Raw genomic sequence first — 27,418 nt, 5'->3', positions numbered from 1 at the left:
TTTTTTTTTTTTTTTTTTTTTTTTTGAGACAGAGTCTTGCTCTGTCACCCAGGCTGGAGTGCAGTGGCGCCATCTCAGCTCACTGAAAGCTCTACCTCCCAGGTTCACACCATTCTCCTGCCTCAGCCTCCCGAGTAGCTGGGACTACAGGCACCTGCCACCACGCCCAGCTAATTTTTTTTGTATTTTTGTAGAGACGGGGTTTCACCGTGTTAGCCAGGATGGTCTCGATCTCCTGACCTTGTGATCCGCCCGCCTTGGCCTCCCATAGTGCTGGGATTACAGGCATGAGCCACCGCGCCCGGCCTCAACCCAAATTTCTCAGTTCTCTAATATATACAGAGCTCCTACAAATCAATATGTAAAAGGTCAACACAAACTTACAATGGGCAAATGATATGAATCAGCATTCACAAGGAGGGGATAACTGAATGGCTAACAAGATGATCAGTATTATTAATAAGAAAAACACTGTAAGATAATGAGATAATCAAATTGACTAGAGTTATAAAGATAATACCAAGTGTTGAGAAACATGCAAAGAAATAGAATCTCTTATTATACTGCAGTTCTGAGTATCAACTGGAGCAGCCCTTGTTAAGAGCAATGAGGCAGGACTACAATTTACCTTACTGTTTGCTCCTGGATGTATATTTTCAAGTTAATACAGGAACTTATATACTAATCAATCTCCATTGTTACTATCATCTACTGACCTCCTGTTTTAGCTCCTGCCTTAAATCTTGGTTGCTGGCCAGGTGTGGTGGCTCATGCCTATAATCCCAGCACTTTAAGAGGCTTAGGCAGGCGGATTGCTTGGGCCCAGGAGTTTGAAATCAGCCTGGGCAACATGGTGAAACCCCATCTCTACAAAAAATACAAAGATAATAGTCTAGCCGAGTGTGGTGGTGTGAGCCTGTAGTCCCAGCTACTCAGGAGGCTAAAGTGGGAGGATGGCTCGAGAGGGAAAGGGGAGGTTGCAGTGAGCCAAGCTCACGCTACTGCACTCCAGCTTGGGCAACAAAGCCAGACCTTGTTTTGAAAACAAAAACATGATCTTTGCTGTTTATTGAACTCTTCTCCAGCGAGTCTGACTTCTACTCTACTGTAGACACTCCCTCAGTCATAACCTAAACTAACAACTGCAACCTCTCCGTAACCTCATTTATGCACCACATAAAAATGCACCACCTTGTGTCTTTCTGGCTAACTCCCTCAACCCCAACTATGATCCCACTGAGATCACCAGTCCACTGAATTACGGTTTTGGCTCACTCGTTTGGCAGAGGTGGATTTAGTCAGGGTTGTGGTTTGGCCAACAAAGTGCTCCAAAGCCACAGACGATCCAGGGAACCTGCGTAATATTTGACCATGGGATTCAAGTTAGTTGAATAAGGGTAGACACATCAAGTGACTGAAACAGTGAAAAGGTAGGATCAATGGACTGCTGATCTCATTGCGACCCAAGGATAGCACCTCTGGATGTCTGTGTCTCGCTTTGGCACAGATCCCCCATGCTTTTTAAAGGACACTGTTCCACAAATCTTCCCCTCTCTGTCCTGTGTCACTGATTTTTTGTCTTTGTTGGGTCATTCTCATCAGCATGCAAACATGCCGTTAATTCTCCCATTTTAGGGACCAGGTGCAGTGGCTTATGCTTGTAATCCCAGCCTGCTTTAAAAAGCTGAGGCAGGAGGATTACTTGAGCCCAGGAGTTCAAGCCTGCTCAAGGCTGCAGTGAGCTGTGCTGGTGCCACTGCACTCCAGCCTGGGCACCAGATAAAGACCCTGTCTCTAAAAAAAAAGAGAGAGAAGAAAAGAAGGAAAAATAAAAAAAAAATACCATCTTATTTCCTGTTGAAGCATAATGCATTGCCTCTACTTCCCCTCCTTCCATTCTTAAACCCCCTTCAGTCAGGTTTTACATTCTACCACTTAGTAAAACCACTAGCCAGGGACCTCTGCTTAGTTAAGTCCAATCATCACTTACATTCCACTCATCCAACCACTCCCTCCTTGAAAGGCTTTTTCCACTTGGTTTCCAGGACACCACAGACCCCCTACTTTTGATTCTCAATGGTCTTTTTTGCTAGTTATCTCTCTTCTCTCCAATCTCTTTACAATGGACTGCCCCCAGGGCTCATTCTTGTTCCTCCTCTATTACTCCTTAAATTCCACCCATATACCAAAAGACCCAAAATTTACATCTGCAGTCCCCACCTCTCTCCAGAACTCTAGGCTCAGGTATCCAACCGCAGACTCAACACTTCTACTTGGATGTCTAAGGATCTCTCAGCTCAGCATATCCAGAACAGAATTCCTGATTTTCCTTCCTAAACCTGTATCCCACTTGCAGTACAAGGCAACTCCATCCTTCCACTAGGTCAAAACACTTTGAAAGGTTCATACTCAGTTGTCTGTCTTATACTCCATATCCAATCCATCAGCATAGCCAGCTGGTTCTCCCTGCTACTACCCTGGCCCAGTCTACCATCATCTCTTGTCTGGATTACTACTGCAGCCTCCTAGTCTCTGTACATCCACAGTCTACCCTCAACACAACAGCCAGAGTGATCTTTTCAAATACAGATCATGCAGGACTAGCCACATAATTTGTAGGGTCCAGTAAAGAAAACATGAGGCTCCTCATTGAAAAATTATTAAAAATTTCAAGACAGTGATAGCAGTGTATTAAACCAAACACAGGCACCTAGGCAACTGCACGGGTCACACACTCATGAAGCAGACCCTGAGAGCAAGTCACTCCTCTACTCAACTTGGGAAGTAGGAGGATTGCTTGAGTCCAGGAGTTCGAGACCAGCGTGGGCAACATAGGGAGATCCCCATCTCTACAAATACTAAAAAAGTTAGCCAGTGTGGTGGCCCGTGCCTGTGGTTGCAGCTACTTTGGGGACTGAGGTGGAAGCATTGCTTGAGCCTGGAGGTAATTGTGCCACCGCACTCCAGCCTGAGCAAGAGCAAGAGCCCATCTCAAACAAAACCTTAAAACCAACCCTCATCTGACTCAAAGTCAACCCGAAAGTCCTTAGAGGACAGGCATTCCTGCTCTCAACCACACCCTTCGGAGCTCTTTATTTACTGTCATTCAGCCTTACTGACCTCCTTACCACTTTCCCTTCAAGTACCCTCTAGGCTCACTCCTCCCCTCCTATCAACTCTTTGCTCAAATATTATGTTCCTAATTGAGTTCAACCCCACAATCTTATTTAAAACTGTAGCTGCTGCTGGGCGTGCTGGCTCACACCTGTAATCCCAGCACTTTGGGAGGCCGAGGCAAGCAGATCACTTGAGGCCAGGAGTTTGAGACCAGCCTGGTCAACATGGTGAAACTCTGTCTCTACTAAAAATACAAAAATTAGGTGGGCATGGTGATGCATGCCTGTAATCCCAGCTACTGGTGAGGCTGAGGCACAAGAATTGCTTGAACCTGGGTGGCAGAGGGTACAGTGAGCTGAGATTGCGCTACTGTACTCCAGCCTGGGCGACAGAGTGAGACTCCATGTCAAAAAAAAAAAAAAAGGCCGGGTGCCGTGGCTCACACCTGTAATCCCAGCACTTTGGGAGGCTGAGACGGCGGATCACAGTCAGGAGTTCGAGACCAGCCTGGCCAACAGAGTGAAACCCCATCTCTACTAAAAATACAAAAATTAACCGGGCATGGGGGCACGTGCCTGTAGTCCCAGCTACTCAAGAGGCTGAGGCAGGAGAATTCCTTGAACCCGGGAGGCAGAGGTTGTGGTGAACCGAGACTGCACCACTGAACTCCAGCCTGGGCAACAGGGCCAGGCGCCATCTCAAAAAACAAAAATAAACAAACAAAAACAAACTGTAGCTGCTACCATACGCTTCCCCTATTCCTGAGTCTCCTCCTGTTCTTTCCCCATTGCAGATGATCACTTTATAGCATACTATATGGTCTACCCATTTATTATACTTATGTGGATTATCTATCTGCCCCCAGTAGAATGTAAGGTTCCTTGTCTGTTCTGTTCACTGTGTATCATGAGTTTCTAGAACAGTGCCAGGTCAGTTGGAGGTGCTCAATACATATTTCTTGAATGAAGAAACAAGAAAGAATGTTCATTACCATTAATTATGGTGGCAAAGAGTTGGAAGCAATCTAGGTGTAAAGAAAATTAAAATGTAAAAGGTGGGACACCCAGCAGATAGAATAGTAACAACAATCAGAAATAATGAACCAGACCTGAATTTAGCAACGCAAAACAACAGCTCTCAAAAACAATGAGTGGAGAAAACAGACGTTAAATGGATTAGGGTTGGTTATGGGAGTAGCGGAGGTAATGGAAGGAGGGGTGGAGACTTAAGGGGCAAAAGGAAGAGTTAAGGCCGGGGGCGGTGGCTCAGGCCTGTAATCCCAGCACTTTTGGAAGGCCGACAGGAGCAACAAGGTGAAACTCCGCCTCTGCTAAAAATAAAAAAACTAACAGGGCGTGGTGGCGCACGCCTGCAATCCAGGCTACTCAGGAAGCTGAGGCGGGAGAATAGCTTGAATGCGGGAGGCGGAGGCTGCAGTGAGCTGACACTCTAGCCTGGGAGACAGAGCAAGACTCCGTCTCAAAAACAATAAATTTGGGGAAAAAAAAAAGTTAATCCAAGGGCCTTGCAGGCAAAAAGGTACCATGAATGTGGGGAGTAATTACCTCAACTCTCCACACTTGAGGTCCAAAGAAGAAAAAGAAAACCTAAAAGATCGCAATGGTCAACCAAGCATTTGGCAAGTACGGAGCACTTCTAGGTGTCAGACAATATGTTAAGAGGGAGAATACAGCCATGGATAAAACGATGAGGCCTGTTTTTTTAAGAGACGGAAAAGTAACTGAAATATACAGTATAGCAAATGGCGACCAGCGCCAAGACGAAGACTCAGAAGAGGCCTTGGAATGTTCTGGGAGCCTGGCGGGTGACGTAGAGTGGAAAGCCTCCGTTTTTAGGTAAGACCAGCTGCCCTCGGGGAGCTTCCAATTGAGTCAGAGTCAGGCGCGAACCGCCCCCGCCCCACCACTCCCGAGTGGAGTTCGCGAGTGGGGGTGGAGTGGGGGCTGCGGAGCTAAGCCCGGGGGGCTCGACCCCCGCAAGCCTCCCCGGGAGGCGGGGGCGAAGGCTGGGGAGCCGCCCGGCGCCGGGGTCCCGCGAGCCCCTAGGCCACCCCGCCGCCACGCCCAGCCCCCACCTCACCCCACCCGCTACTCACGTTTCTGCTCGGCTAAGGAGAGGTGAGATGTGGTGAAGGCCAGAAAGAGCTCGTTCCCCATGTCCCAGTCCAGCAGTCCCGGGACCTGGCCATGGAGGCTGGCCCAGAAGTCGAGGTGCTGGAGCTTCACGTCCACCTTCGGGGCGGGCAGAGGCGCGGCGGCGCGGAGTGGGAGCGCGGCGGCTGAGGAGCGACCTTCACAGGCGCCTTCTCAAATGCGCCGGCTGCGATTGAGTTAGCTTGGCGGCAGCTCAGGTGTGGAGCGGTCCATTTGACGCCTTTAATCTCCTCAGGACTGCGCCGAGGAACGCTTAGGAAGACCCTCTTGACCCTACCCTTACATGCTGGGGGTCGAGGACCTGGGGATCCGGAAGGGACCCCAGACCATCTTCCGCATCCTCGTTTGCCCAAGCCCCTTATTTCATTGAAAAGGCGCCATGGTCACGTGATCGTATTTATTTTTATAGTTTTGCTTTAACATTGATCCTTTCTACCATAATTGTAGTTACTTTCTAAAAGTTATGAAAGGTTTATGGCTTATCCACGATCACATCTGTAGTAGATGGTGGAGATGGAGTTAGATTGGATGGTGATTTGATGAAAAAATGTTTTGTTGTTTTTCGGCCCGACGCGGTGGTTTACGCCTGTAATCCCAGCCCTTTGGGAGGCCGAGGTGGGCGGATCACCTGAGGTCAGAAGTTTGAGACCAGCCTGGCCAATGGTGAGACCCCGTTTCTACTAAAAATACAAAAATTAGCCGTGGGTGGTGGCTCAAGCCTATAACCCAGCTACCAGGGACGCTGACGCAGGAGAATCGCTTGAACCCAGGAGGTGGAGTTTGCAGTGAGCTGAGATGGTGCCACTGCACTCCAGCCTGGGGGACAATAAAATTAAAATAAAAATTTTGTTTTTAATAATTTCAGATTTGCAGAAAAATCCCAAGAATGCTATAAAAAATTCCTGTATACGTTTTCACCTAGATTCACCAATTACACCAATTATTAACATTTTATCACATTTATATTTTTATTTCCATATATACTACATATATATTAAGTTTTGCTTAACAATTTGAGAGTAATTTGCAGACATCGTGTCCCTTTACCTATAAATATATCTGTTATTTCCTAAAAACAAGGATATTGTTTTATTTATCCAGAAAATCAGAAATCAGAAAATTTAAGATTGATTCAATGTTATATTTAATATATGGTTCTTATTCAAATTTTACCAATTGTCCCAACAATGTCATTTATATGAATTTTTTTTCTGGCCTAGGATCCCTTTCAGCACTATGCAATACACTCAATATCCGTGTCTGTTTACTCTCCATTAATCTGGAACAATTTCTTTTTTTTTTTTTTAAGCCAAATTTAGCAATAGGGGCTTGTATACCAACTTTAGTGACACTAATGTTATTAATAATAAGTTCTGATAACCCACTACCATCAGACCAGCCATCTTTACTCTTTTTTTTTTTTGAAATGGGGTTTCACTTTGTCACCCAGGCTGGAGTGCAGTGGTGCAATCAGCTCACTGTAGCCTCGACTTCCCACACTCCAGCAATCCTCCCACCTCAGCCTCCCTGGTAGCTGGGACCACAGGTGTGCGACACCATGCCCAGCTAATTTCTGGTAGAGTCAGGGTTTGCCATGTTGCCCAGGCTGGGTCTCAAACTCCTGACCTCAAGTGATCCAACTGCCTCAGCCTCCCAAAGTGCTGTGATTACAGGCATGAGCCACTGCACCCGGCCTCTCTGTCTTTATAATCTTCCATAACATTGACATTTTTGAAGAGCACTGGCCATTTATTTTGTAGAATTGGCCCTCTGTTTGGATTTGGCTAATGTCTCCTCTTAATTAGAGTATGCATTTTTGGCAAGAATACCACAGAAGTGATGTGTCTTTTTTTTTTTTTTAACTTTTAGGTTCAAGTATACATGTGCAGGTTTGCTATATATGACTTATGTCACAGGGGTTTGTTATACAGATTATTTCATCACCTAGGTACTAAAGCTAGTACCCAATAGTTATTTTTTTCTGCTCCTCTCCCTCCTCCCATCCTCCAACTTCAAGTAGGCCCCAGTGTCTGTGTGTTTCCCCTCTTTGTGTTCATGAGTTCTTATCATTTAGCTTCCACTTACAAGTGAGAACATATGGCATTTGGTTTTCTGTTCTTGCGTTAGTTTGCTAAAGATAATGGCCTCCAGCTTCATCCAGGTTTCCACAGAAGACATGATCTCATTCTTTTTTATGGCTGCATAGTATTCCATGGTGTATATGTACTATTTCTTTCTCTCCCTCCCTCCCTCCCTCCCTCCCTCCCTCCCTTCCTTCCTTCCTTCCTTCCTTCCTTCCTTCTTTCCCTCCCTCCCTCCTTCCCTCTTTCTTTTCTCTTTTCTTTTCCTTTCTTTTCTTTTTTTTTTTTTTTTTTTGAGACGGAGTCTGGCTCTGTCGCCCGGGCTGGAGTGCAGTGGCCGGATCTCAGCTCACTGCAAGCTCCGCCCCCCGGGTTTACGCCATTCTCCTGCCTCAGCCTCCCGAGTAGCTGGGACTACAGGCGCCCGCCGCCTCGCCCGGCTAGTTTTTTGTATTTTTTAGTAGAGACGGGGTTTCACCGTGTTCGCCAGGATGGTCTCGATCTCCTGACCTCGTGATCCGCCCGTCTCGGCCTCCCAAAGTGCTGGGATTACAGGCTTGAGCCACCGCGCCCGGCCTCCTTTCTTTTCTTGTTTCACTCTTGTTGTCCAGGCCGGAGTGCAATGGCGTGATCTCTGCTCCCGGGTTCAAGCGATTCTCCTGCCTCCACCTCCCTAGTGGCTGGAATTACAGGTGGCCCCAACCATTCCCAGCTAATTTTGTATTTTTATTTTTTGTATTTTAGTATTTTTAGTATATGGTTTCACCATGTTGGCCAGGCTGGTATCAAATTCCTGACCTCAAGTGATCTGCCCGCCTTGGCCTTCCAAAGTGCTGAGATTACAGGCGTGAGCCACTGTGCCTGGCCATGCATATGTCTTTATGGTAGAATGATTTATATTCCTTTGGGTATATACCCAAAAATGGGATTACTGGGTTGAATGGTAATTCTGTTTTAAGTTCTTTGAGAAATCACCAAACTGCATTCCACAATGGCTGAACTAATTTACATTCCCACCAGCAGTGTATGTAAGGCTTTCCTTTTGTCCACAACTTTGCCAGCATGTGCTATTTTCTGACTTTTTAATAATAGCCATTCTCTTTTTTTTTTTTTTTTTTTGAGACGGAGTCTCGCTCTGTCGCCAAGGCTGGAGTGCAGTGGCCGGATCTCGGCTCACTGCAAGCTCCGCCTCCCGGGTTCCGGCCATTCTCCTGCCTCAGCCTCCCGAGTAGCTGGGACTACAGGCGCCCGCCACCTCGCCCGGCTAGTTTTTTGTACTTTTTAGTAGAGACGGGGTTTCACTGTGTTAGCCAGGATGGTCTCGATCTCCTGACCTCGTGATCCGCCCGTCTCGGCCTCCCAAAGTGCTGGGATTACAGGCTTGAGCCACCGCGCCCGGCCTAATAATAGCCATTCTCGCTGGGCACATTGGCTCATGCCTGTAATCCCAACACTTTGGGAGGCCGAGGCAGGTGGATCACCTGAGGTCGGAAGTTCGAGACCAGTCTGGCCAACATGGTGAAACCCTGTCTCTACTAAAAATACAAAAATTAGCTGGGCGTGGTGGTGTGCATCTGTAATCCCAGCTAATCAAGAGACTGAGGCAGGAGAATCGCTTGAACCCGGGAGGCGGAGGTTGCAGTGAGCCGAGATCGTGCTACTGCACTCCAGCCTGGGTGACAGAGAAAGACTCCATCTCAAAAAAAAAAAAAAAAAAAAAAAAAAAGGTAGCCATTCTGACTGGTGTGAGATGGTATCTCATTGTGGTTTTGATCTGCGTTTTTCTGATGATTGCTGGTGATGAGCGTTTTTTCATGTACGTGTATATCTTTGGAAAAGCATCTGTTGGCTGGTCACAGTGGCTCGTGCCTGTAATCCCAGCACTTTGGGAGGCTGAGGTGGGTGGATCGCTTGAGCTCAGGAGTTCAAGACCAACCTGAGCAACATGGCAAAACCCCATCTCTACAAAAGCTACAAAAATTAGCTGGGCATGGTGGTGTGCACCTGTAGTCCCAGCTACTCAGGAGGCTGAGGTGGGAGGATTACTTGAGCCTGGGAGGCAGAGGCTGCAGTAAGCTGAGATTGCACCACTGCACTCCAGCCTGGGTGACAGAGTGAGACCCTCATCTAAGAAAAAAAAAGGAAAGAAAAGAAAAAGTGTTTTTGTCTTTTGTCCACTTTTTAATAGGCTTGTTTTTTTCCTTGTGAATTTGTTTAAAGTCTTTGTAGATTCTGGATATCAGACCTGTGTCAGATGTGTATTTTCTCCCATTCTTTAGGTTGACTGTTTACTCTATTGATGGTTTATTTTGCTGTGCAGAAGCTCTTAAATTGAATTAGATCCCATTTGTCAAATTTTGCCTTTTTGCAATTGCTTTTGGTGTCTTTGTCATGAAATGTTTGCCCAAGGTGGTATTGCCTAGGCTGTCTTCCAGGGTTTTTATAGTTTTGGGTTTTACATTTAAGTCTTTTTTTTGTCTTTTTTTTTTCTTTTTTTTTAAGAGAGAGACAGGGTCTCACTATGTTACCAGGATGGTCTTGAATTACTGGGCTCAAGTGATCCTCCCACCTTGGCCTCCCAAAGTGCTGGGATTACAGGCATGAGGCACTGCGCCCGGCCTCTCTGATTTCTTTGAGCAGTGCTTTGTAATTCTCATTGTAAAGATCTTTCACCTCCCTGGTTAGCTCTATTCCTAGATATTTTATTCTTTTTGTGGCGATTATGAATGGGATTGCATTCCTGATTTGGCTCTTGGCTTGGCTCTTGTTGGTGTATAGGAATGCTAGTGATTTTTGTAAATTGATTTTGTATCCTGAAACTTTGCTGAAGTTGTTTACCAGCTGAGGGAGCTTTTGGGCCAAAGAAGTGATGTTTCTTTCTTAGTGCATGGCATCAAGAAGCAGATGGTGTCAGTTTGTCTCATTATTAGTGATGTTTAACTTCAATCACTTGATTTAGTGGTATCTATCAGATTTCTCTACTGTAAAGTTATCTTTTTTCCGTTTTGTAATTAGTAAGTAATTTGTGGGGAGATATTTTGAAATTATCTAAAATCCTATTCCTTATTAAACTTGGACTCACTAACATTCATTTATGATTCTTGACTGAATCATTAGTATGATGGTTGTAAAATGATAATTTTTCAAATCTATCATTCCTTCTCCATTTATTTAGTTAGCATTCTATTGCAAAGAAGAGCTTTTTCTCCTCCCGTATTTGTTAGAATGTACTCGACAGGCACAGTGGGTCACTCCTGTAATCTTAGCATTTTGGGAGACTGAGTTGGGAGGATTTCTTAAGCACATGAGTTTTAGACCAGCCTGGGCAACATAACAAGACCCCATCTTGACAAAAAATTTAGAAATTAGCTGATCCTCAAGCCTGCAGTGGGCTGTTATCATGCCACTGCACTCCATACTGGGCAACAGAGCGAGACTCTGTGTCAGAAAGTGAAAAATAAGAATAGACTCAGTGGAATTTTTTTTTTTTTTTTTTTTGAGAAGGAGTTTTGCTTTTGTTGCCCAGGCTGGAGGGCAATGACGCAATCTCGGCTTACTGCAACCTCCACCTCCCAGGTTTAAGCAATTCTTCTGCCTCAGCCTCCCAAGTAGCTGGGATTACAGGCATGTGCCACCACGCCTGGCTAATTTTTTTTTTTTCCATAGAGACGGGGTTTCACCATGTTGGTCAGGCTGGTCTCAAACTCCTGACCTCAAGTGATCCACCTGGCTCAGCCTCCCAAAGTGCTGGGATTACAGGCATGAGCCATTGCACCTGGCCTGACTCAATGGATTCTTATTTTGTTGAGTAAATCGTAATTCATTACTGTTATTCTTTTAGTCCTAAAACTTGCCCAGGAGGTGAGGCATCCTCTGGTTCCTTGGTGTGGCATCCTGGGTTCCCTTAGCAGAGACCATCCACCCTGTACTGTGTTGCCTGTTGCCTGTGTGCTAGACCAGAAATTTTGCATAGTATTTTCGGATTTGGTACATGGGAGACCCTCAATAGATGGTGATTTAACTAAAGTGAAATCAGCAGTTTCCTCTCCCACTCCCCAGATGCTTGTGATTGGAAACAGCTTCTTTTTTGTTTTTTAAAATTTGTTTTATTTTGAGACAGTGATCTCCTTTCTTGCCTAGGCTGGTTTCAAACTCAAACTTGAGCCTGGCAGTTGGAGACAAGCCTGAGCAACATAGCAAGACCTCGTCTCTAATAATAATAATAAAAAAAGTTTGCCTGGGCACAGTGACTCACAGCTGTAATCCCAGCACTTTGGGAAGTGGAGGTGGGCAGATCACTTGAGGCCAGGAGTTCAAGACCAGCCTGGCCAACATGGTGAAACTCCGTCTCTACTAAAAATATAAAAATTAGTTGGCCAGGCACAGTGGCTCACGCCTGTAATCCCAGCACTTTGGGAAGCCGAGGCGGGTGGATCACGAGGTCAGGAGTTCGAGACCAGCCTGGCAAAGATGGTGAAACCCCGTCTCTACTAAAAATACAAAAATTAGCCAGGCGCGGTGGCAAGCGCCTGTAATTCCAGCTACTTGGGAGGCTTAGGCAGGAGAATCGCTTGAACCCAGGAGGCGGAGGTTGCAGTGAGCTAAGATCGCACTACTGCACTCTAGCCTGGGCAACAGAGCAAGACTCCATCTCAAAAAAAAAAAAAAAAAATTAGCTGGGTGTGGTGGCATGCATCTGTAGTCCGAACTACTTGGAAGGCTGATGCAGGAGAATCCCTTGAATTCAGGAGGTATAGGTTGCAATGAGCCGAGATCGCATCACTGCACTCCAGCCTGCACAACAGAGCGAGACTCTGTCTCAACAACAAAAAAGTTTGCTAGGAGTCTACCTTTAATTGCAATAACAATTTTTTTTGTTGTTGTTGTTTGAGGTAGAGTTCCACTCTGTCACGCAGGTTGGAATGCAGTGACGCAATCTTGGCTCCTGTATTCAAGCGATTCTCCTGCCTCAGCCTCCTGAGTAGCTGGGATCACAGGCACCCACCACCACAGCTGGCTAATTTGTGTATGTGTGTGTGTGTGTGTGTGTGTATATATATGTATGTTATGTATGTGTGTATATATATATGCACACACACATATATACACAACATAAATATACACACACACACACATATATATATATATATTTTTTTTTTTTGAGATGGAGTCTCTCTCCGTAGCCCAGGCTAGAGTGCAGTGGCGTGATCTCGGCTCACTGTAACCTCTGCCTCCTGGGTTTAAGTGATTCTTCTGCCTCAGACTCCCTAGTAGCTTGGATTACAGGTGCCCACCACTGCCATGCCCGGCTAATTTTTGTATTCTTATTTTTTATTTATTTTATTTTATTTATTTATTTTTTATTTTTTTAGATGGCGTTTCACTCTTGTTGCCCAGGCTGGAGTGCGGTGGCATGATCTCAGCTCACTGCAACCTCCGCCTCGTGGGTTCAAGCGATTCTCCTGCCTCAGTCTCCTGAGTAGCTGGGGTTGCAGGTATGTGCTACCACACCCAGCTAATTTTTGTATTTTGGGTAGAGATGGGGTTTTACCATGTTGGCCAGGCTGGTATTGAACTCCTGACCTCAGGTGATCTGCCTGCCTTGGCCTCCCAAAGTGCTGAGATTATAGGTTTGAGCCACTGTGCCCAGCCTATTTTTATTTATTTATTTATTTATTGTTATCGTTATTATTATTTTTGAGTTGGAGTCTCACTCTGTAGCCCAGATTGGAGTGCAATGCCGCACTCTTTGGCTTACTGCAACCTCTGCCACCCGAGTTCAAGCGATTCTCCTGCCTCAGCCTCCCGAGTAGCTGGGATTACAGGTGCCCATCACCACTCCTGGCTAATTTTTCTATTTTTAGTAGAGACGGAGTTTCATCATGTTGGCCAGGCTGATCTTGAACTCGTGACCTCAAGTTATCTGCCCGCCTCGGACTCCCAAAATGCTAGGATTACAGGTGTGAGCCACTGTACCTGGCCGGTACTATACTGTTTATTTTCCCTTCTGCCATCGAAGTTGTTGTATTTTTAGTAGAGACGGAGTTTTACCATGTTGGCCAGGCTGTCTTGAACTCCTTACCTCAGGTGATCCACCTGCTTCAGCCTCCCAAAGTGCTGGGATTACAGGTGTGAGCTACCACACCTGGCCAACAATAATAATTTTAATGATAATTTTTCTACCCTAATTATACAAATACATGTCTGGTATGGGACCATGGCTCAAGCCTGTAATCTCAGCACTTTGGGAGGCGAAGGTAAGAGGATCTCCAGAGCAAGACCTTGTGTCTACTATTTTATTTTATTTTTTTTGAGACAGTCTTACTCTGTGACCCAGGCTACAGTGCAGTGGCATGATCATGGCTCACTGCAGCCTCAACCTCCAGGGCTCAAGCAATCCTCCCACCTCAGCCTCCTGAGTAGCTGGGACTACCTGAGCACCACCATGCCTGGCTAAATTTTGATTTATTTTTGTAAAGACGAGCTCTTACTATGCTGCCCAGGCTGCTCTCAAACTCCTGGACTCCTGCAGTCCTCCTACCTCTGCCTCCCAAAGTGCTGGGATTACAGGCATGAGCCACCATACATGAACCCTGTCTCTAAAGAAAAAAAATAATGTGCACAGAACTTGAATTGACATTTATCCAAAGAAAATATACAAATAATCAATAAGTACATGAAGAGATGCGTACATCATTAGAGAAATGCAAATCAAAACCACAGTGAGATACAATTTCATACTTCATAGGAGGGCTTCATAAGATGGCTGTTAGAAAAAACAAACAGGCTAGGTACCGCGGCTCACACCTGTAATCCCAGCACTTTGGGAGGCCAACGCGGGTGGATCCCTTGAGGTTAGGAGTTCCAGACCAACCTGGCCAACATGGCAGAACTGTCTCTGCTGAAAGTACAAAAATTATCCGGGAGTTTTGGTGGACACCTGTGATCCCAGCTGAGGCAGGAGAATCACTTGAACCGGAGAGGCAGAGGTTGCAGCGAGCTGAGATCACGCCATTGCACTCCAGCCTGGGTGACAAGAGTGAAACTCCGTCTCAAAAAAAAAAAAAAAAAAGAAAGAAAAAAAATCTAAACACAAGCAAAAGAAAACGGTTTGGCAGTCCCTCAAAAAATTATGCATAGGATTACCATATGATTCAGCAATTCTGTTTCTGATTCTATACCTAAAAGAACTGAAAGCAGAGACTTCTATACCTAAGAGAACTGACAGAAAGAAAGACAGAAAGCAATATTCACATACCCATGTTCACAGCAACATTATTCACAATGGCCAACAGTCAAAGAGTAGAAACAATGCAAGTGTTCATCAACAGATGAACAGATAAACCAAATATGGGATATCTATATGATGGAATATTATTCAGCCATAGAAAGGAATAATGCTGCTAGGTGCAGTGGCTCACACCTCTAATCCCAGCACTTTGGGAGGCTGAGGTATACAGATCACTTGAGGCCAGGGGTTCAGACCAGCTTAGACAACATGGCGAAACCCCATCTCTACTAAAAATACAAAAATTAACCAGGCATGGTGGTGCACACCTGTAATCCCAGCTACTCTGGAATCTAAGCCTTTTTTTTTGAGGCTCTGTCAAAAAAAAAAAAAAAAAAAAAAAATTCTGATACATGCTAAGAACATGGATGAACCTTGAAGACATTATCCTTAGTGAAATAAGCCAGACACAACAGGATAAATTTTGTATAATTCCTCTTATATGAGGTACCTACAGTGACCTAAATTCATAGTTAAATGGTAGTTTCCAGGGGCTGAAGGAGTTAGTAGTGGAGAGTTATTGTTTAATGGGTACAGAGTTTCTATTTGAGATGATGAAAAATTGGGGAATGGACAGTGGTGATAGTTGTACAATGTCAGTATACTTAATGCCACTGAAATGTCCACTTAAAACCAGTTAAACTAGTAGTACTTTTTTTTTTTTTTTTTTTTTGAGACAGTCTTGCTCTGTTGCCCAGGCTGGAGTGCAGTGGCATAATCTCAGCTCAGTTCACTGCAACCTCTGCCTCCCGGGCTTAAGCGATTCTCGTGCCTAAGCCTCCCAAGTAGCTGGAACTACAGGCACACACCACCATGCCCAGCTAACTTTTTGTATTTTAGTAGAGATGGAGTTTCACCATGTTGCCCACGGTGGTCTCGAACTCCTGAGGTCAGGCAATCTGCCCGCCTCCCAAAGTGCTAGGATTACAGCTGTGAGCCACTGCATCTGGGCAAAGTAGTACATTTTATGTATATTTTACCACAATTTTAAATAATGTGTAGGTGGGCATGGTTGCTCACATTTGTAATCCCAGTGATGGCATCATGCCAGCTGCAGCAGGGAACTACAGCTGGGGCTGCACACTCCATGGAGCCAGTGGGAGCCCTGCCCCTTCTGAGTTGGGACAGGAGCTCCCTGAGCCACTGCAGCCATGCAAACATAGCTGCAGACCAGGCTTCCTGCTCTATCTAGCAGGCAGAAGCCCTGCCCAGGAGGCTACAGCCGCCCGAACCGCAGCTGTGGATCTTTGCCTTCCTGTGCTCTTGGGGGAGCCCAGCACAGGCAGAATCTGCCCTCCCGGGTGCAGCTGCAGACCTGGGCCTCCTGCTCCAGGAAGCAGGCAGGAGCCAGGGACAAGCAGTAGTCCTGCCCCTTCTGAGTTGGCAGGGTGGGAGCTCCTGGGTGCAGCTGCGGCCACCCTCCCAGGCACAGGACCCTGGCGTCTCTGCACCTTCAAGGGCCCTAGGAAGCACCCCCCGACCCTGATCCCCCATCCCTGCAGGCTTATGGGTGTCTGCTCCCACCGCCTGGCCTCTCTCTACTCCTAGCACCTGCTCCGATCTCAGAAAGGAGGGGAGTTGGGGCCAAGCCCAGGGGTCATGAATGGCAGTGGGAGGGGATGGGGCCCCCAGTAAGGCCCCACCCTCAGGCCAGGGAGGGCCTGAAGGCTGGGGGCTGGGTTGCCAGTCCCACTGACCGGAGTGGGGACTCATGGTGCCTCTTGTGGGCTTGCCCCTGGCTTCCTATGGACCTTTCTCCCCTCTAATGTCCATAAAAGCTCTGGGCTCAGCCAGAGCAGGGCAGAGGATGGCCAGAGGATGAAGAGGGCAGAGAGACGATGGGACCTGATGACCAGTTGCGGAAAGGAGTACCCTTTCTTCCAATAGCAGGAGACCATGGGACAATCAGTTGCAGAGGGTGTACCCTCTCTGCTGAGAGCTGTGGAGATGACCTGCTGGCAGAGAGGAGTTACCCTCTCTTCTGAGAGCTTCAGAGACCTGCAGAGATGTTGGAATGACTTGCCTGCAGAGAGAGCCACCCTCTCCAGGGCCTTCTCTCTGCTAGGAGCTGAACAGCCCTCCAAACTGTTCTAACTCTAAATAAAACTCTTCCGCCTGATGCAGTGGTTCACACCTGAATCCCAGCACTTTGGGTGGCCAAGGTGGGTGGAGCACCTGAGGTCGGGAGTTCGAGACCGGCCTGACCAACATGGAGAGAGACCAGCCTGACCAACATGGAGAAACCCTGTCTCTACTAAAAATACAAAATTCACCAGGCTTGGTGGCACATGCCTGTAATCCCAGCTACTTAGGAGGCTGAGGCAGGAGAATCGCTTGAACCTGGGAGGCAGAGGTTGTGGTGAACCAAGATGGCGACATTGCACTCCAGCCTGGGCAACAAGAGCAAAACTGTCTCAAACAAACAAACAAACAAACAAAAAACCCTCTTCTTCACCCTTCACTTGTCTGCATACTTCATTCTTCCTGGATGCAGGACAAGAACTCGGGCAAAGACATCATGGCCACAGAAGTTTCCAACCAGTAAAGTTGACACCCCAGAGATCCTGTTATACCAGTACTTTAAGAGGCTGAGGCGAGAGTGTCACTTGAGCCCAGGAGTTTGAGACCAGCCAAGGCAACATAGTGAGATGCCATCTCTACAAAAAATTTTAAAAGTTAGCTGGGTATGGTGGTACACACCTGTATCTCTAGCTATGCAGAGATCTGAGGCAGGAGGAACGCTTGAGCCCAGGATTTTGAGGCTGCAGTGAGCTAAAATTGAGACACTGCACTCCAGCCTGGATGTCAGAGTGACAGAGCAACACGGGGTTTCGCCTTGTTGCCTAGGCTGGTCTCCTGGTCTCAAGCAACCCTCCTGCCTCTGCCTCCCAAAGTACTAGGATTACAGGCATGAACCACCATGCCCGGCTTGCTTTCTTTGCCTGCCTGTCTGCCTGCCTTCCCTCCCTCCTTCCCTCCTTCACTCCTTCCTTTCTCTCTTTCTCTCTCTTTTCTTTCCTTTCTCTCTCTCTCTCTCTCCCTTTCCTTCCTCTTTCATGCACTTTCCCAGCTCTGTCCTTCTCTTCAGAGACTGGTTCATTCATTTGTGCATTTGTTTGTTCAGTTATTCAGCAAGCATTTATTGAGTACCTACTGTGTCCCAGGCACTGTGGAGCAAGGTCCTTGGGAGCAAAGCAACTGCTTACAGTCTGATGGGAGAGACAACCAAATAATCACACAAACACATGGTTATAAACCATAGTAATGCTGTGAAAGACAGAGAATGGAACCCAACCAAATAGCAGAAAATGTCAGAAAAGGCCTCCCTAGAGAATGAACAGTAAGCTAACTATGCAAACTGGAATGGAGGTGTGGCCGGGGCGGTGGGGGGAGTGCCAAGATCAGTGTGGGCATATGAAATAGTTGTGTAAAGGCCCTGAGGCAAGAGGGAGCCTGGGAAATTGGAGGGAACCTGTTAGCTGAGGAACAGTTGGATCAGGCCTGGCCTTGAAGGTCTTTACCCTAAGTACAATGCAAAGATCATTGATCCTTAAAAAGGATACATTATATACTGCAGAGGACAAAAGTGAAGGAAGGTGGCCACTCCTGCCCTTTTCCCTCAGTACTAGGCTGTTTCACTCTTGGCCCACTCCGACCAGGGTTCCTCTGCTTCCCCTCCAACCAGGGTTCCTTTTAGCCTGTTCTTCCCTCCCCATGACCCGATGTTCTCAGGTCTCAGCCTGGTGGCCTCGTCTTTGTCTTTTTATTTTTTGAGACAGGGTCTCACTCTGTCACCCTGGCTGGAGTGCAGTGGTGTGATCTTGGCTCACTGCAACCTCTGCCTCCCAGGTTCAAGTGATTCTCATGCCTCAGCTACTGGGATGAGAGCTGGGATGTGTACCTGCCAGAATACCTGGCTTTTTTTTTCTTTTCTTTTCTTTTTTCTTTTTTTTTTTTTTTTTTTTAATATTGAGTAGAGACAGGGTTTCATCATGTTGGCCAGGCTGGTCTCAAACTCCTGACTTCAAGTCATCCAACCGCCTTGGCCTCCCAAAGTGGTGGCATTACAGACACGAGCCACTGCACCTGGCCTGTCTTTTCCCAGACAGATCCTCTCCTCTTTTCCCCAGCACTTCCCTTGCTTGTCCTGCCCCCCGCCCCCACCCCCAGGCCTCCAGGCCTCAACATATGGCACCAGTCCCAGCTTCTGCCCTGACCCACACCCCTGGTTGGGTGGCTCACTGTGTGCTGTGGATGGTGTGGCCCACTGTGTGCTGTGGATGGACAGCCCTGGTGTGTCTCTGAGAACTCTGACTCCTGGGTTCTTATCTCATCTGACCCCTGCCTGCCTCACGGGAAAAGCAACTCCAGGCTGTGGGACAGGGAGGACACCAGGAGCACCTGCAGGTTTGAGCCAAGGTAAAGCCCACTAAAGGGAAACACACGTGGCAGATGCAGCCTCAGCCTTTATTATAGGGACTTAGTTCACTGAAGGATGGGGGAATTATTAATGGGGGTGTTTACAGTGGTAAAATGGGAGGAAAGTCAACTCTGACAGGAGTAGGGTGAAAGGAATAACAGAGTGTTGGAAGGTGAGGCACTGGGGGCAAGGAGAGGGACAGAGGGAGTAGAGGGTTCTGGGGAAGAGGAGGGCAGGAGGAGGAGGCAAGGGCACCAAGGGAGCCACAGGCCTGGGGCCTAGGAGCAGGTGGGCTGGGGAGCTGGATGGTGCCCTGGGCTTCCTGGAGAAGCTGCTGCTCCGGGCAGACCTCCTCACTTGTGGGCACCCAGTGCCAGGGCAATGATGAAGCCTAGCACCAGCAGGAACATGGTGACGGAGAGCAGCACTGTGATGACCACCATGCCCCCTGTGTGGGCCATGCCCAGCCCAATGGATTCCATGTTGCTTCCTGTCAAAAGAGGGAGAGGGAAGGCCACTGTGGGTGGGAGAGGCCCCTAGCCTGCCTGAGTCTCACAGCCTCGCACTCATCCAGCCAACAGACTGCCCAACCAACCAGCCAGCCAACCATATCAACCAACCAACCAACCAGCTGATGGATCCAAACACCCATCACATAGACATTTATGAAGCATCTCCTATGTCAGCCGCTGAGGAAAGGTTAAGAACACAGTCCCTGCCCACAAGGAACCTTTAGCTGAGTGTGCGGTAGCCATGCCAAAGGCTCTGTGCTAGGATAAAGGTAAGCAGGGGCCCTGAGGGCGCACGGGGAGGCACAGGCAACCCAGACTCGGGATGAGGCAGAAATGGCCAGGGAAACTTTTGTGGCCGCTGAGATGGGAAAGGAAGGTAGGAGTGTTACTTACGAGGGAGTGTGGACATTGGGATCTCTCTGCTAGACTCAGTGGCTGTTCCCTTCTTCACTAGGTAGGAAATGCTTTTGTGGTGGGTTTGGGAGAGAGTGGAGAACCCTCAGTGAGTATCTGGGACTTACAGGAAGAGGGACTCCAGCCTGGGCCATCTGCCCTCACAGCTGTGTCTCCCCAGTTTGCATTCCTCCACTAGAGGCCCAGCTTTCACCCCCTTTTGCTGTGCCCTCACTCTCTCCCCATGCCCACCAGATCTCCCCCACACTAGCTTCTCTTCCTGCACCCCCTTCCCTAGGCGCCCCAGGCTGGACCCGGTACCTACTAGTATTTTGTTCCTGGCACGAGGTTTGTCACCTGGTATGCACTGAGCCGAGTGACTGTGAAGCCAGCACCACTGTCCACCACACTCACTAGTTCCCTGCGCCCACGGCACGGAGGCACCACAAAACTGGACTTTACCACTGGGCAGAAGTCGGGGGAGGAGAAGGCTGGGTCAAGGTTCTGGAGGCCCCAAGGAGAAGGGGCAGCTTTTAGAGTGCGGGTGCCCCAGGAGAGGGGTGGACAGGAAGGCATGAATGGGGAAAGGGGCACAGGGGGTGTCGCAGGAAGGGGTGGCAGGAAGGGGTAGCAGACCTTTGCTGTCATTGGCTCTCCGGACTGTCAGTGTGGCATTGCCTCCTGTGAGGTGACAGGGGGGCAAGGCAACCAGCAGGCTCTCCGTTAGTGCCGGGGACAGCAGACCAGAGAGGCTTGAGATGTTGAAGTCTGCTGGGAGGCAGGAGGGAGCTCCAATGGGGATTGGCCCCCTCCTGGCCAAGAGATCTGGCCCTGTCCCATTGGAGTCGTCTCCCTTTCCACTCTGTGAACCCTGGGCAGAACAGCCAGGCCTGTGCCGGTATGACCACCAGGTGGCAGGCTTGGGCTGCAGAAGCTGCACCCTCCACCAAGCGGTCCCCAGAGCCAGATCCTGGATGCCAGGAGCCGGGCAGCGCCCAACCTCACCCCTACCTGCAGCCTTGGGGGATCCTTGCCCACACGTCTCTGCCTCCTAGGTCTGGAGGAGGATCAAGAGTGTACCCTGAGCCCAGTGTCTGATACCCAGTCACTGCCATCACCAGCTCTGACTCCCAACTGTCCAGACCTCTCTTTGAGAGCCCTGGAAGGTACAGTGCTCCCTGTCCAGGCCCCCAGCCCCCTTCCCACCCCTGCCAGAGATGGAAGAGACCTGCAATCCCTGGGGACAGCACAGCCAGCAGAATCAGGATCAAGGGCAAGGTCTGGATGGGCAGCAGGGGTGCCATGCTGGGCTGGGAGGTAGAACAGGTGCTGGCAGGCTGGGGTTCCTGAGGCAAGTGAGGCCCTGCCCCTGGGATGGCTGATTTTGTCCTGGGGGTGGGAGGGGCCAGAGGGGAATCCAGTCCAACCTGCCCCTTGGGCCCTATGGCCTCAAAGGGGTAGGGGGAGCAGACAGGTTTTTCAGGATGGGGAGCTGGCCCTCAGGCCAGGAAGGGGGACGCCCTGGCTGGATCCTGGTGGCGTAGCCAGCTGCCGAGAGCTGGGTAACTAAGGTGGGGAAAGAAATCACCCCTTCTTCTGGGACTCCCGTGCGTAAGGTAGTGTTCCTGTGTGCACGGGCATCTGGAGCCTGTCCTGTCCCTGGGGGACTGCTCCCCCAATGTGGTGGGTGTCTTTCCCCACCCCTCAGAAGGGTGATGAGTTTGGAAGTTGCCCCAGCATGTAGGAAGAGAATACTCCAAGGGGCTACTGAAAGGGCCTTGAGTGGGCAAAAATGAGAGAGAAACATTCTGGTGGGGAGGGGCAGCAGACCAAGGGTTTTAATTATTGGAGTGCACTGAGGCTCAGGTACTGCTGCTCTGGGAGAGGCAGGGGCTGTGGGGGCCAGGGAGCACATGCGGTTTCAGATTCCTCTGGAGGGTGGGGATGAAGGTGGCCATAGAAGACTTCTGGAGAGACCAGAGAGACAGACATTGACCCGGCCAGCAGGGGTAGGGGGTGTGCACAGTCAGCCTTGGGCAGCAACCATTTGTTGAACTGAGAATGAAGGAAAGAGACCTCGTAAGAGAACGGGAAAAAGAGAGAGAACTTTCTGACTGCCTCCTCCAGCCCTGGGCTACGTCAGAGAGAAGCAGAGGAGTTCTGAGCAGAGGGAGAGGAGAGGAGTCAGGACTTCTTCTGGGCCCCGGGCAGGGGTTCTGTGTGCTCCGTTGTAGGCCTACAGCCATCCTGGGTGGTAGATGGTATTGACTTCCTTTTGTAGAAGTAGAACTGAGGCCAGGCACGGTGGCTCATGCCTGTAATCCCAACACTTTGAGAGGCCAAGGTGGGAAGATCACTCGAGGCCAGGAGCTCAAGACCAGCCTAGGCAACACAGAGAGACTGATCTCTGTTAAAATAAAAAAGAGATTGGCCAGGCATGGTGGCTTACGCCTGTAATCCCAGCAGTTTGGGAGGCTGAGGTGGGCGGATCACCTGAGGTCAGGAGTTTGAGATCAGCCTGGCCAATATGGCGAAACCTCATCTCTACTAAAAATACAAAAACTAGCCTGGCGTGGTGGCGTGCGCCTGTAATCCCAGCTACTCAGGAGGCTGAGGCAGGAGAATCGCTTGAACCTGGGAGGTGGAGGTTGCAGTGAGCCGAGATTGTGCCACTGCGCTCCAGTCTGGGCAACTGAGTGAAACTCTGTCTCAGAAAATTGAGAGAGAGAGAGAAGTGGAAACTGAGACTCAGACACATAGAGTTACTTGTGGAAAGTGGAATACCTTGTCGGGAGAAGCTGTAGAACTTCCAGAAGCCTGAGAGCTGTACAGAGACTGTTGCTGTATAACCGTTTGCTCTATGAACTATTCTATCTTCCTCAGTCCCAGGGAAGGTTGGGGTCCTGGTAGGAATGTGAGGGAGGTTGTGTCCTTACCGCCAAGGTGGGAAGGGTAGGCTCAAAGTTTGGGGTGAGTGGAGAATGACAGTAAAGGAAGAACTCATGGGCCTAAGCAGAGAGTAGGAGGGTCTTAAGCCAGGGTTTCTCCAAATTTAATGTGTATATGAATTACCAGGGGTCTTGTTAGGATGCAGCTTCTCATGCAGTCATGTGATGGGTCTGGGGTGAAGCCTGAAATTCTGCATTTTTTTTTTTTTTTTTTGAGACAGAGTCTCACTGTGTCGTCCAGGCTGGAGTGCAGTGGCGTGGTCTCAGCTCACTGCAACCTCCGCCTCCAGGGTTCAAACGATTCTTCTGCCTTAGCCTTCCGAATAACTGGGATTATAGTCATGTACCACCACTCCCGGCTAATTTTGAATTTTTAGTAGAGACGGGGTTTCTCCATGTTGGTCAGGCTGATCTCAAACTCTTGACCTCAGATGATCCGCCCGCCTTGGCCAAGTGCTGGGATTACAGGCGTGAGCCACCGCGCCTGGCTGCATTTCTTTTCTTTTCTTTCTTTCCTTTTTTTTTTTTTTTTTTTGGGGACAAAATTTCTGTCATCCAAGCTGGAGTGCAGTGGTGCGATCTCAGCTCACTACAACCTCATCCTCCGGAGTAAGCTGGGATTACAGGCGCCTGCCACCACACCTGGCTAATTTTTTTTTTAGACGAATTTCACTCTTGTTGCCTACGCTAGAGTGCAATGGTGCAATCTTGGCTCACTGTGACCTCCGCCTCCCAAGTTCAAACGATTCTCCTGCCTCAGCCTCCCGAGTAGCTGGGATTACAGGCTTGCGCCACCACGCCCAGCTAATTTTGTATTTTTAGTAGAGATGGGATTTCTCCATGTTGGTCAGGCTGGTCTCGAACTCCTGACTTCAGGTGATCCACCAGCCTTGGCCTCCCAAAGTGATGGGATTATAGGCATAAGCCACTGTGCCCAGCCACACCCAGCTAATTTTTGTATTTTTAGTAGAGATGAGGTTTCACCATGTTGGCCAGGCCAGTCTCAAACTCCTGACCACAAGTGATCCACCCACCTTGGCCTCCCAGAGTGTTGGGATTACAGGCGTGAGCTACCGTTCCCAGTCAATTCTGCATTTCTAGTGACTTCCCGGTAACACTGATGATGCTGGTCTGATGATGTGGTCTCCAGGCCACACTTGGAGTTGCCAGCTGCTCTATACTGGTAAACACCATCCCCACCCCCAACTGGATCCTCTTCCACGGACATCAGGGATCAGGGCAGGTGTTCCTTCCCAATCTGCCTGAACAGGCTGCTTTTGGGTGAAGAATTTGGTTCTGGTTTTCCTGCACCTTGGCTTTTGATTCCACCACCACTGCACAAACTGAAAGAGGATCTCCTGCACATTAAGGAGAACTTGGGAGAGAGGGGACCCAGGGTGAGGGGATCTTCCTGGTACTCCTCAAAACCTGTCACCCACCAGTAAGTTGTTTACACTTGAACTTGGGAGGTCTTTCTCCTCATTCACAACCAAGAAGCAGAAAGAAGAGGTTGGGTTTATTGCAGAGTGGGTTGCGTTGGGTCCACTCTTAAGCCCCCATCCCCATCTAAAATTATGAGTGGGACAGAGTGGGGTAGGGGAGGGCAGATCTCTGACCAGATTTTAAAAGGATAAGAGGGCCCTGTGCCTTTAAGCTCTCCCTTCTCCCTCCAATCCCCCACCCCAGCCTTCCCCACCCCAGCCCTCCCCAGGTTTCTGGAGGAGCGGGGAGTTGCGTCTTCTCCCTGCCCTGCCGAGCTGCTCACTGGCTGCTCTGAAGGCTGTGCTTTGCAGTCTCCATGGAAACCATTAGTTGCTAAGCAACTGGAGCATCATCTGTGCTGAGCTCTCGCATCTAATTATCCCATCACAGCGGCCGAGAAGGGTTTGGGGAGCTGAGAGGAGGGGGAGGCCAAGCACAGGAGCAAGAGGATAACTCTTTTAGCAGAGCAGATTCATTGACAATGCTGAAGTCATTTAAAGCCACAGCACCATGTTCCTCTAGAGGATTTCCCAATGGCTTGGAGAAGGGAACCAGGGCCCCACATGCCTGAAGTCTCTGTCTTGGACCCACTCTTTCTAGGCTGTCTCCTCCTTGGATTCTTGATTCTAAACTCTCTTGAGTTCCCTCCCCTGCCTCATTTCTTCCAAATCTGCTATTCAAGTACTCCTATTGAGTACCAACTATGTCCTTGGAACTGCACTAGCCACCAGGAATATAAAGGTAAGATAAGTTTCTGCCCTCGGGGAGCTCTTAATAGCTCTAGTCTGCTCAGCCTAGAAGACTATCTCCTAAAACACACTTCTTCTTTCTGGACTGTGGTACCTTTTTTTTTTTTTCTTGAACTATGGCAGTTCTTCAACCAGGAGAGCTGGGATCAGAACCCAGGTCTGTTTGACATGGCCAGGGTTCTCCTTCCAGAGTGCCACTCTCTGCCTCCCAGTCAATTAGAAAAACATGTGTATTTGGCTGCACGGGGATGTCAGCCTCTGATGGCTGCTACTGTTCTCTTGTTGATGAGATACCATATAACTTTAGGTGGACCTCAATGTTCTCACATTTAAAATGGAAGACTTGGCCAAGCACGGTGGCTCACGCCTGTAATCCCAGCAGTTTGAGAGGCCGAGGCGGTTGGATCACCTGAGGTCAGGAGTTCGAGACCAGCCTGGCCAACATGGTGAAACCCTGTCTCTATTAAAAATATGAAAATTAGCCAGGTGTGGTGGTGCACACCTGTAATCCCAGCTACTTGGGAGGCCGAGGCAGGAGAATTGCTTGAATCCAGGAGGTGGAGGTTGCAGTGAGCTGAAATCACGCCACTGCACTCCAGTCTGGGCAACAGAGCGAGACTCCATCTCAAAAAAAAATAAATAAATTAAAAATGGAAAACTCATCAGGCACAGTGACACATGCCTGTCATCTCAGCGCTTTGAGAGACTGAAGTAGGAGGATCACTTGGGGCTGGAGTTTGAGAGCAGCCTGAGTGACATAGCAAGGCTCCATCTCTACAAAATTAAAAAAATTAAAAAAGATTATGACCAGGTGCTGTGGCTCACAGCCTGTAATCCCAGCACTTTGGGAAGCCAAGATGGGAAGATTGCTTGAGCCCAGGAGTTCAAGACCAGCCTGCGTGATATAGTGACATCTTATCTCTTAAAAAAAAAAAAAAAAAAAAAGGCCTGGGGCACGGTGGCTCATGGCTGTAATTCCAGCACTTTGGGAGGCTGAGGCGAGCAGATCACAAGGTCAAGAGTTCGAGACCAGTCTGGCCAGCATGGTGAAACCCCGTCTCTACTAAAAATACAAAAAATTAGCAGGTGTGGTGGTGTGCACTTGTAATCCCAGCTACTTGGGAGGCTGAGGCAGGGAAATTGTGTGAACCTGGGAGGCAGAGGTTGCAGTGAGCCGAAGTTGCACCATTGCACTCCAGCGTGGGTGACAGTGCAAGACTCCATCTCAAAAACAAAAACAACAACAAAAAAACAGGCCGGGCACAGTGGCTCACACCTGTAATCCTAGCACCTTGGGAGGCCGAGTTGGGTGGATCACCTGAGGTCAGGAGTTCAAGACCAGCCTGATCAACATGGTGAAACCCCCTCTCTACTAAATACAAAAAATTAGCCGGGCGTGGTGGCACATGCCTGTAATCCCAGCTACTTGGGAGGGTAAGGCAGGAGAATCACTTGAACCCGGGAGATGGAGATTGCAGTGAGCGGAGATCACGCCTTGCACTCCAGCCTGGGCAGCAAGAGTAAAACTCCATCTCAAAAAAAAAATGAGCTGGGCATGGTGGCACATGCCTCAGTCCCAGCTACTTGGGAGGCTATGGCGGGAAGATGGCTTGAGCCCAGGAGTCTGAGGCTTTGGTGAGCTATGATTGCACCACTGCACTCCAGCCTGCGTGACAGAGCAAGACCCTGTCTGAAATACAGGAGATCAAACTATTACAGGTATAAAAATGGTTTAAAATAAAGGTGTGGAAGAAATGTTGGAGATCATTTTCATAATCCTAGGAGCAGCCAGGGATGGGGGAGTCCTGGAGGACTGGACTTGGAGGTAAGATGTGGTGCTCACCAAATGTTGGCCCATTGGGAAGTGGTGGCGCCTCTATCCTTGAGAGCTGAGGCTGAAAAATGCTGTGAGAATGAGAAAATACCAGTCATTCAGGGTTGGAGGAGACCTGGGTGCTCCATTTTAAAAAATGTAGTCACCTTGCATGGTGGCTCACACCTGTAACCCCAACACTTTGGGAGGCCAAGGCAGGTGGATCACCTGAGGTCGGGAGTTCGAGACCAGCCTGACCAAACACGGAGAAACCCCATCTCTACTAAAAATACAAAATTAGCCGGGCGTGGTGGCACATGCCTGTAATCCCAGCTACTCGGAAGCTGAAGCAGGAGACTTGCTTGAACCCAGGAGGTGGAGGTTACAGTGAGCCGAGATTGCACCATTGCACTCCAATCTGGGCAACAAGAGTGAAACTCG

The 27,418-nt window shown here is 48.8% G+C and overlaps 2 protein-coding genes across 3 annotated transcripts in view; both read right to left on the bottom strand.

Annotated features, from left to right (window-relative positions):
- Nucleotides 1-5,506, bottom strand: part of FOXR1 (forkhead box R1) — a 9,889-nt gene extending 4,383 nt beyond the window's left edge. The window contains exon 1 of the mRNA XM_025357060.1: nucleotides 5,234-5,506. Within this exon, the coding sequence (XP_025212845.1) occupies nucleotides 5,234-5,294 (61 nt within the window). The 5' untranslated portion in view covers nucleotides 5,295-5,506. The remainder of the gene's footprint in view (nucleotides 1-5,233) is intronic.
- Nucleotides 5,507-19,106: 13,600 nt separating this feature from the next.
- On the bottom strand, nucleotides 19,107-21,336 carry UPK2 (uroplakin 2). Of its 2 annotated transcripts, none has more exons than XM_025357061.1 (5): nucleotides 21,214-21,336; nucleotides 20,622-20,753; nucleotides 20,311-20,449; nucleotides 19,986-20,056; nucleotides 19,107-19,570 (listed from the first exon to the last, which is right to left on the bottom strand). In XM_025357061.1, exons 1-5 carry the CDS (start codon nucleotides 21,287-21,289, stop codon nucleotides 19,434-19,436), a joined length of 555 nt encoding a protein of 184 aa, XP_025212846.1. In that variant the 5' UTR covers nucleotides 21,290-21,336; the 3' UTR covers nucleotides 19,107-19,433. The 2 variants fall into 2 exon arrangements, with proteins under 2 accessions (XP_025212846.1, XP_025212847.1); XM_025357062.1 differs by having other exon boundaries at nucleotides 19,112-19,566; nucleotides 19,982-20,056; nucleotides 21,214-21,289.
- Between the last annotated feature and the right edge of the window lie 6,082 nt (nucleotides 21,337-27,418).

Source organism: Theropithecus gelada, chromosome 14 (assembly GCF_003255815.1).
Source record: "Theropithecus gelada isolate Dixy chromosome 14, Tgel_1.0, whole genome shotgun sequence".
Classification (NCBI taxonomy): Eukaryota; Metazoa; Chordata; class Mammalia; order Primates; family Cercopithecidae; genus Theropithecus; species Theropithecus gelada.
The sequence above is the reverse complement of the archived record's forward strand: the minus strand, read 5'-3'. Positions and strand labels throughout refer to the sequence as shown.

What these genes read in the sequence shown, in the direction of transcription:
- UPK2 (XM_025357061.1), bottom strand. Translation starts at nt 21,289, where the DNA reads ATGGCACCCCTGCTGCCCATCCAGACCTTGCCCTTGATCCTGATTCTG. An exon ending in GCTGTCCCCAGGGATTGCAG is followed by an intron (nt 20,754 to 21,213) that starts GTCTCTTCCATC and finishes GCCTCCCAGCAG; the next exon opens with ACTTCAACATCTCAAGCCTC. An exon ending in CCCAATGTCCACACTCCCTC is followed by an intron (nt 19,571 to 19,985) that starts GTAAGTAACACT and finishes CTCTTTTGACAG; the next exon opens with GAAGCAACATGGAATCCATT.